The sequence below is a fragment of the Cyprinus carpio genome, chromosome B5, assembly GCF_018340385.1.
Source record: "Cyprinus carpio isolate SPL01 chromosome B5, ASM1834038v1, whole genome shotgun sequence".
NCBI classification, from domain to species: Eukaryota; Metazoa; Chordata; class Actinopteri; order Cypriniformes; family Cyprinidae; genus Cyprinus; species Cyprinus carpio.
The window spans coordinates 36329150-36339649 of NC_056601.1; the positions used below are offsets into that span (position 1 = coordinate 36329150).

The 10500-nt window shown below is 39.8% G+C and overlaps 1 protein-coding gene across 1 annotated transcript in view; it reads right to left on the reverse strand.

Moving 5' to 3' along the window:
- Positions 1 to 10500, reverse strand: part of LOC109070294 (netrin receptor DCC-like) — a 182850-nt gene that overhangs the window by 84077 nt on the left and 88273 nt on the right. Inside the window, 2 exon segments of the mRNA XM_042723345.1 lie at positions 7584 to 7701; positions 8286 to 8458. Coding sequence (XP_042579279.1) covers positions 7584 to 7701; positions 8286 to 8458 — 291 coding nt within the window.

Genomic DNA, 10500 nt, shown 5'->3' on the forward strand with positions numbered 1-10500 from the left:
TCATTTCAAATTCAACTCAACTCTGAAGATGAGGCACAGTCCAGATGATTTAATTGCTTAAATCAAACGTTTAATCGTCATAACACATGTATTTTGGAGTTTTAGTGCTCTGTAATTTCAGAAGGATATATTGAACAGACACACACACATCAGTCTTGCTTTTACATCTATTAAAAAACACGAAACATAACCGCTCTGAATTCACCGCAGTATAAATTCGAACAGAAACTGGGTGGGTTTATAGCACTTGTTACCGCATTATACACACTCAGACGGGTAAAAGAAACCGCGTTAAAGCAAAGCCTGACGTATTTCTACTGATAACAGAATTTCACAAAGCGCTGGTAATGAAGGAGTGAAGCAGCTGTAGATGTGAACATCTCAAACACATAACAATAAATGTGCAAATGAGACATTTCAGCACAAAAGGCATCTTGTAGTGAAGCGCAGGACTGTGTGGGGCTCCTGTAGCTGCACTCAACCCTGTTTAAATACAAATAAGCAATCGTAGCTTTTCTATTATTGCACATGAATTATTGAGCAACATGACCGGCGTGTTTACAGCCAAGACTGCTGCAGCATGAGAGAGACACAGACAGATCGAGGGGTAGAGAACAGAGCGGAGACAGCGGCTGATTTCATCCTGTCACTCAGACAGCAGCATTTTGCATTCCTAAAGATGTCCCATGATTCCCGGCGGAGCCGCCCATCCCACTCCCATCAGCCTCGGCTGACACGTCCCCGAGAGAAAACACTCGCACACACCAACAAAAGAGCAGACGCTGCTGAACAAACTCCCAGAGCTTTTGTTTCTGTGAGATTTAACACCGATCTCCAGATTCATGTGTTGGTCAGTCCAGTGTTGGACACAAGCACAATTATAAATAATCATTAAATTACAAGTCCAAAAGCTTGTCTTGTAAATGTGGACATACCACACTCTTCTGTTGTTTATATGAAGTGCAATAGACTAAAAGAACAAGAAATAACAACTAAAAACTAATAAAATTGACAAAAACACACAGCAAATTAGTAAAACTTTAAACAGAAATATTATAATGTGTGTGTGTGTGACATAATAGGATGAATATACCATGTATCTGATCCAGTAAATCTGTCCAGATGATAGAATAATCATAAATATATGAGACAGTTTGTGTTGATCCGTGTGTCTTATTAAAGTGATTACGATAATGAAATAACAGACTGTTCATTGCACAGATGACATTAAAGGATAGAAAAACCTGCAGAGAGACATGCGGGCTGTGTTCCAAACACTAGTGAACCACCTACATAGATGCATTCTGAGGGAGCATCACTGAAATAAAGCATAATGATTCACAGCACAGAGAATGATGAGTAAAAGAGGAATTTTAAACAAGTATAACCTAATGCACTGAATCAGTGCTTTCCTGAGCTGAATTAATCTGCTCTTTTAGTGTTAAACCTGAATCAGCAGCAGAATTATAATGGTACTTGAAGTGACACCTACTTAGGGAGCTCACTGGGGTTTCGCTAGGGGTTTAAAAGGTTAAAAACATTATTATTATTTAGTAATATTAATGATTTAACTGCACGGACACTATCAGATGAGAACAAAACTAGAACTGAATTGATCTGAATAATGATTCTATTTTCTTCTGTAGAGCTGCTTTAAAGCTGAATTTGAATTTGTTTAATAATTTATCAATATATCCACTGAGTCTTTCTCCATCTGAGTGTTTGATGTGTTTAAGTCTCAGTGTTGCGGAGTCTTTCTCCATGTGTTTGATGTGTTTAAGTCTCAGTGTTGCTGCACTGCTGTCAGACTCAAACCCCGGCCTGGATCTGTGTGTGTGTGGATTGGGATTTTACTGACAGCTCTGCAAATCACTCACGTCTTCATCTAATTACAAATCAAATATACAAACACAACGATAAAGAAACATCTGATCGTTGGTAAACACACATTCATATAAAGGCTTCAAACCTTTTTATCAGAACTGTTTAGAAACCTGACTCTGTCAGTCTTATCACTGAGATGCTACTATAGTTTATATTCGTATTTTGAATCAACTTTTTTATATTTTCCATTTCCATTTTAAATAACATTTTAGCCATTTTGCTTTATATAAATATTAGGCTTTTTTGTTTTATTAATATTTTTGTCTTATTCTTAGTTATTTTAGTACATCATGTTAAACTAAATTAATTATTGTTGCCTTGCAAGTGGCAAGTTTATATATATATATATACATATATAAATATAGCATACATCTTAGTTAATGTTTATTTTATTTAAGATAACATGTAATGGTTTAAACCATTTTGCATACATCTTAGTTAATGTTTATTTTATTTAAGATAACATGTAATGGTTTAAACCGATAAAATGGTTCAGTTTTAGTTAACTTTAATAACCCTGGCCTGGATTTAATGAGGCTCATCATTATCTCAGAGTGTCTCCTCTGGTCACATCAGTGTCTCAAAGGATCTCATCCTTGTCTCACATTGTCTCCTCTGTTCTCATCCTTGTCTCACAGTGCCTCCTCTGGTGTCATCCTCGTCTCACAGTGTCTCCTCTGGTCTCAACCTCATCTCACAGTGTCTCCTCTGTTGTCATCCTCATCTCACAGTGTCTCCTCTGTTGTCATCCTCATCTCACAGCGTCTCCTCTGCACTCATCCTTATCTCAGAGTGTCTCCCCTGGTCTCATCAGTGTCTCAAAGGATCTCATCCTTGTCTCACATTGTCTCCTCTGTTCTCACCCTCATCTCACAGTATCTCATTTGGTCTCACCCTCGTCCCACAGTCATCTTTGTCTCAGAGTGTCTCCTCTGGTCTCATCCTCATCTCACAGCGTCTCCTCTGGTGTCATCCTCGTCTCACAGTGTCTCCTCTGGACTCATCCTCATCTCAGAGTGTCTCCTCTGGTCTCATCCTAATCTCAGAACGTCTCCTCTGGTCTCACCCTCATCTCACAGCGTCTCCTCTGGTCTCAGCCTCATGTCAGAGTGTCTCCTTTGGTCGCATCTTTGTCTCACAGCATCTCCTCTATTCTCAACCTCGACTCACAGCATCTCCTCTTGTGTCATCCTCGTCCTAATCTCAGAATGTCTCCTCTGACGTCTTCCACATCTCACAGTGTCTCCTCTGTTGTCATCCTCATCTCAGAGTGTCTCCCCTGGTCTCATCAGTGTCTCAAAGGATCTCATCCTTGTCTCACATTGTCTCCTCTGTTCTCACCCTCATCTCACAGCATCTCCTTTGGTCCCACCCTCGTCCCACAGTGTCTCCTCTGGTCTCATCTTTGTCTCACAGTGTCTCCTCTGGACTCATCCTCGTCTCACAGGTCTCCTCTGGTGTCATCCTCATGTCTCACAGTGTCTCCTCTGGACTCATCCTCATCTCAGAGTGGCTCCTCTGGTCTCGTCCTCATCTCAGAGTGTCTCCTCTGGTCTCGTCCTCATCTCAGAGTGTCTCCTCTGGTCTCATTCTCATCTCAGAGTGTCTCCTCTGGTCTCATCCTAATCTCAGAATGTCTCCTCTGGTGTCATCCTCTTCTCACAGTGTGTCCTCTAGACTCATTCTCATCTCAGAGTGTCTCCTCTGGTCTCATCCTCATCTCAGAGTGTCTCCTCTGGTCTCATCCTAATCTTAGAGTGTCTCCTCTGGTCTCATCCTAATCTCAGAATGTCTCCTCTGGCGTCATCCTGGTCTAACAGTGTCTCCTCTGGACTAATCCTTGTCTCAGAGTGTCTCCTCTGGTCTCAACCTCATCTCACAGTGTCTCCTCTGGTGTCATCCTCGTCTCACAGTGTCACCTCTGGACTCATCCTCAACTCAGAGTGTCTCCTCTGGTGTCATCCTCTTCTCACAGTGTCTCCTCTGGTGTCATCCTCATCTCACAGCGTCTCCTCTGGTGTCATCCTCGTCTCACAGTGGTTCCTCTGCACTCATCCTTATCTCAGATTGTCTGCTCCTCTGGTCTCACCCTCACAAAACATCTCACCCCTTGTCTCACAATGTCTCCTCTGTTCTCACCCTCATCTCACAGCATCTCCTTTGGTCCCACCCTCGTCCCACAGCGTCTCCTCTGGTCTCATCCTAATCTCAGAATGTCTCCTCTGTTGTCATCCTCATCTCACAGCGTCCCCTCCGGTGTCATCCTCATCTCACAGTGTCATCTCTGGGCTCATCCTCATCTCAGAGTGTCTACTCTGGTCTCATCCTAATCTCAGAGTGTCTACTCTGGTCTCATCCTAATCTCAGAGTGTCTCCTCTGGTCTCATCCTAATCTCAGAATGTCTCCTCTGGTGTCATCCTCTTCTCACAGTGTCTCCTCTGGTCTCATCCTAATCTCAGAATGTCTCCTCTGGTGTCATCCTCATTTCAGAGTGTCTCCTCTGGTCTCGTCCTAATCTCAGAATGTCTCCTCTGGCGTCATCCTGGTCTAACAGTGTCTCCTCTGGACTCATCCTCATCTCAGAGTGTCTCCTCTGGTCTCATCCTCATCTCACAGCGTCTCCTCTGGTGTCATCCTCTTCTCACAGTGTCTCCTCTGGTCTCATCCTAATCTCAGAATGTCTCCTCTGGTGTCATCCTCTTCTCACAGTGTGTCCTCTAGACTCATTCTCATCTCAGAGTGTATTTCTGGTGTTATCCTCATCTCACAGCGTCTCCTCTGGTCTCATCTTTGTCTCACAGTGTCTCCTCTGGTCTCATCCTCATCTCACAGCATCTTCTCTGGTGTCATCCTCGTCTCACAGTGGTTCCTCTGCACTCATCCTTATCTCAGATTGTCTGCTCTGGTCTCATCAGTGTCTCAAAGGATCTCATCCTTGTCTCACAATGTCTCCTTTGTTCTTACCCTCATCTCACAGCGTCTCCTCTGGTGTCATCCTCATCTCACAGCATCTTCTCTGGTCTTAACCTCGTGTCAGAGTGTCGCCTCTGGACGCATTCTCGTCTCACAGCATCTCCTCTGGTCAAATCCTTGTCTCACAGAGTCTCCTCTTGTATCAGCTTTGTCTCACAGTGTCTCCTCTGGTCTCACCCTTGTTTCAGATCATCTTCTCTGGTCTCATTTTCATCTCAGATCATCCCCTCTGGTCTCATCCTTGTCTCATTTATCTGGGATGGATAGAGTTTACACTCAGGCTCCTTGGAGAGCAGCTTTCGTGTGTCTGTCAGGACAGCTATTGAATTTAATAGAGTGTGTGATGGGTAACTCTACAGTGCTTTTGTTAAGTGCTGACAGCAGTAATGAGACTGTGAGTGTCTCTCTACTGGCATTATGGGACGTCTGAACACCAGGCTCTCATAAACCCTGTTAAAAATCACGGCTCCACTCGAGCTGCAGTCGTGCCATGGCAACTGCTGTTTCTGCGCAGTGAATGCAGGCGCCGTCTGCGATGTTTACCGCAGGGATCCATGATTAAAACAGCAGGAACCGCAGAGCTTTACTCTCATTCCTGCTTAATTAAAACCCTCGCTTGAGTGTCAAACCGCCACTAATAGTTTTTTGATTGACATGACATCGTGATTCAGGTATTTTTAATCTTCTCATATTTCTGTGGGAAACTTTCATCAACAGCAGATGGTTTTTGGCAGAAGTTGCATTAGCGGCAGACAGACTGATCCCAAACCTCACACAAACACACACTAATGCGGGACTTGTGTGCGTACATCAGTGTTTTTCACAGCAGATGTTTGCAGTCAAAGTAAAGTTTGAGGTTCAACTTCACTTACTACAGCGACTGATGATCCCACACAACTATATGCAGCTAAGAGAAATTTTAAATTGTTTAAAACTTCTATATTATCTATGTTAGCAATATATTCTAGTATATTTAGAAATAAACACTACAGTTCAAAAGTTTGAGGTCGGTAACATTTTGTATTGTTTCTGAAAGAAGTCTCTCTTCTCTGGTGATCTGCTCACCAAAGATGCATTTATTTGATCAAAAATACAGTCAATGTGAAATATTGTTACAATTTCAAATAGCTGTTTTCTATGTGAATATCTGTTAAACTGTAATTGATTGCTGTGATGTGCAGCTGTATTTTCAGCATCATTACTCCAGTCTTCAGTGTCACATGATTTTCAGAAATATGATGATTTGCTGCTCATGAAACATTTCTGATTATTATCAATGTTGAAAACAATTGTGCTGCCCAATATTTTTGTGGAAACCGTGAAATAGAAAGTTTAAAAGAACAGCATTTATTTGAAATATATATATTTTGAAACATTATAAATGTCTTTACTGCCACTTTTGATTCATTTAATGCAACCTAACTTCTATAATTTCTACTGACATAAGTGAAGTAACTAACATACAAGCCTAACATATCTGCTACCAAACTATGATTATCATCCCAAATCATGATGAACATGATGAAAGTGAATGAACAAAACCTCGTTACAGGTCCATAAACACAATAGCCGCAGGAAATCAGCATGCGACACAGCGCTTAACTACCTCAGTGTGTGTGTGTGTGTGTTTGTGTTACTGATTCGACACACACACACACACACACACACACACACACACACACACACACACACACACACACACACACACACACACACACACACACACACACACACACACACACACTCACACAGACATAAAGAAATAAATGTAAATGTAATAAACAGTAGTAACCAGTGTTGGGCGCATTACAAGTAACTAGTAAAGTAATGCATTACTTTTTAATTTACAAGAAAATTACTGAGTTACTTTTTTAAATAAGTAACACAAGTTACTTTGTTTCCCATGTACTGACTGAGAGCTCTCGTGCCCACATTTAGAGAAAAAACAAAAAAGAACACAGACGCTTTGAGAGCTCTTTTAAAACACACAAAAAAATCTATTCAGTAGTCCTCAAAATCAACAAAAACAGTGAAATGCAAACCTCCAAGATTTGAGGTAAACATGCGATAATTAAATATGTGAATTATCATTTCCTTCAGCATAAGATGTATTCATTTCACCTTTGGTGTCAAAGGGCTTTTAAAATAGCCAAAAATAAAACTTTTTATATTATAAACAAACAAGCAAGCCCAACCCAGATTTAAAAAGTAATGCGAAAGTAATGTAAGGCATTACCTTTCATAAAAAGTAACTAAGTAACTTAATTAGTTACCTTTTTAAGGAGTAATGCAATATTGTAACGCATTACTTTTAAAAGTAACTTTCCCCAACCCTGGTGGTAACTGTGGTATTTTGGCAGAAACATTAGACTGGAGGCGGAGCTTCCTAATGCATCAGTGTATATAAGCAGAAAGCAGTCGTTCTGTATGAATGTATTCAGACAGAACATCACAGTTATTTGAACACCAGGAGAACATTATCTCTACATCACTGTCTCTTCATATAAAGCCCTGGATCAGTGCTCTACACGCACAGCACAGCATTCTGGGAAATCTCTCAGAGATCACACAGATCTGGATATCAAGACTAAACCTCACAAAAGCATGTCCTCTGAAACAAATGCTTTCTCTCTCTCTTTCTCTCCCACACACACTGCGTGTGCATGCGTGCAGATGAATGATGCTCACAGGTCTCAGATCAGCATATGAGTGTGTTGGTTCTTACCGGGCTGCAGCAGGATGAGTTGAGCCATCGCCTGATTGTTTCCTGCCTCGTTCTCTGCGATACACTGATAGAAACCCTCATCTGAGCGAACCAGACCCAGAATCTGGAGATGACCGCCCTCCTGCAGACCACATGGGACACTCATCAGACTTCAGGACCTTCTCACATGTGAGCTTAAATGGGCTCATGCACTTATGATATATTAGCACATTACAGAGAGAGAGTAAATAAAAATAAATAAATTAATTGATAAAAATGAGTGAGTAAATGATTGAATGTTGATGAACACATGAATAAACAAATAAATAGACAAACAAACAAATAAAAGCTAAATAAATTAATACAAATAAAATAAATATGTTTATGACTGAATAAATATATTAAAAATCAATAAATTAATAAAAAAACAGATGATGATGATGATGATGACTGAATTATTGAAAATAAATGAATAAATAAATGCATGCGAACCAGTGAATGAATAAGAAAGGAACAAACAAACAAACAAATAAATAAATAGGAATGAATGAGATGTACTGCGTTAAGCTGACCGAAGCTTGTCATAGCTCTTGCATATCATTGCTCTTTTGTTGATTTTGTTTGCTTCCATTGTTCTCATTCGGATAAAAGCATCTGCTAAATGACTAAATGTGAATGTAAATGTAAATCTGAACCAAACAAACTTCCTGCTGATTCTGAAACACTAGCTATATTTCTCAGGGAATTACAGAATCACCCTCTGGGAATGACGGCCTCTCCGTTCTTCACCCAGCGGACGGTGGGCTGCGGGTTTCCCGTTACAGCACACTCCATCTCGATGTCCGTGCTTTCATACGCGTACGTGTTGGACGGATAGCTGAGGAACTGCGGAGGCACTGAGAACGGAGAGAGAAAAACACCATAAACATCACAGGATCATCACACGCATCTGCATTAGTGTCATCATCAAACTCAAAGTCTTTCTTTGAATGTCTGATGCTTTGTTGTTTTCCTCATTTGTCTGTTAAATGAAGAAATGTAAATGTGCATGAAATATAATATATATTAACTGCTGTATTCGTCATTTATAAGTCACTTTTTATAAAAGGATCTTTTAAATAATAAAATAAAATAACATTTTGATTTCTTCTGCATTTGTAAATTGCTTAAGATAAAAGCATTTTGTAAACAATAAAAGAAAATAAAATAAAGGAAATAACATGAAATAAGATAAAACAAAACAAAACAAAATAAAATAAAATAATATAAAAAAATTGTAGTATAATAAAATAAAAACTTTTTGTATTCCTCATTTGTAATTTACATAAATTAAATTCAAAACAAAACAAAAACAAAATAAGATTATTAGATTAGATTAATTTATTAAAATAGATTAGATTAGATTATTAAAAATAATAAAATAAAATAAAACTTTTTTGCATTTCTAATTTGTAAGATACCTTTGTACCTTCAGATTGCTCACTTCTGAGTAGGGTTGGGAACCGTTCTTTTTTGAAAAGAACCGGAACTGTGAGCAATTTCTAAGTTTCGGTTCCGAAAACGGTTCTGATGCGACACGTGAGCAGCCTTGCGCTGCTGTTCTGACGATTTGGCGTTTACCGTAAAGGATGTCACAAACCAAATAACAGAAACGCCGCCCTGCCTCTTTAATTACTGAGCACATTGATTCCAATGATGCGCATTCCACAGACACGCGCGCCACATCGTGTCTTTAACTGCCGAACACATGTTTCTCACGACGCGCACTCGCGCCTTTGATAACTGTGCATGTGGTTTTGTCTGACTGTACATGTACTGGCCGCGTGCAGCAACTGCCGCCACTAAATTACATTATATTTTTCCCATATTGTCATTAATATACATACTGACTTCAACTATTGTTATGTAAGTATGAGGGTTAGATTATTTAGTGTGCAGGTCATTTCAAGAGTGATAAACAAAGTGATAGAAAATATTTATTTTCATGCATTTTAAATGTTTAAAACACTCATTGCATCACAGCATCTCCTGACTGCATTATTATTTGTAAAATAGGGGCTTTATGGAGTGTGTGTATACATTGTTATAAGTATAAATATATTTCATTAATTTAGGGAAATGAACAAGTGTCTTAGCCCTCAAGGGACTATTTGGCCAACCTTATTCCTGCTTGAAAAGCAGAATGTTATTGATAGTGTAAAAAACATCAACTTTGAAGCACATGCTGATTGATGGACTAGCATTACTCAACATTACTACCTCCCAGCAACACTACATTCAATGAAGGTAAAATACTAAAAAACATAATAATAGTTCATTTAAATGGAACCGGAATCGGAACCTGAAAATTTGTATACTGTAATATATGTTGAATTTTGACATTGCCAACCTTTAAATTAAGTTGACAGTAAGTAATTAACAGTAAGTAACAGTATTGAGCATTGAGTAATTCAGTATTGTGTTTTTTTCCTTACCACTGTATTTTTAATAGTTGTTTAATGATTTTAATGGATCCGGAACCGGAATCGGAACCGGAACTGGAAAATTTCTAACGATTCCCAACCCTACTTCTGAGGGTCCATGCAGTGAGGACAGACAGCTGACTGTAGTGTTTCTATGAGAGCTCGTGTGAGGAGACTGACACAGCAGTGTGGAATATGAACATATCAGCAGCACACAGAGGATCTGAACTCCTGCTTCACATAAATCAAACTCAGCCAATAAATCAACATAATCCGGTCAAATCTGCAGCCGCAGTGGAGCAGCTTAACCTGAGAGAGACCGACACAGATCCACACACATCATTAAAGCGTTAAACGAGCTGAGACGGTGCAGATGGACGCACGTCATGATTAAAGTCAAAGCACAGACTCCAGTCCAGCTGATTTTCCTCTCAGAGAATCAAAGGCTCATTTCAGCAGGAAAATGATGTATCGAT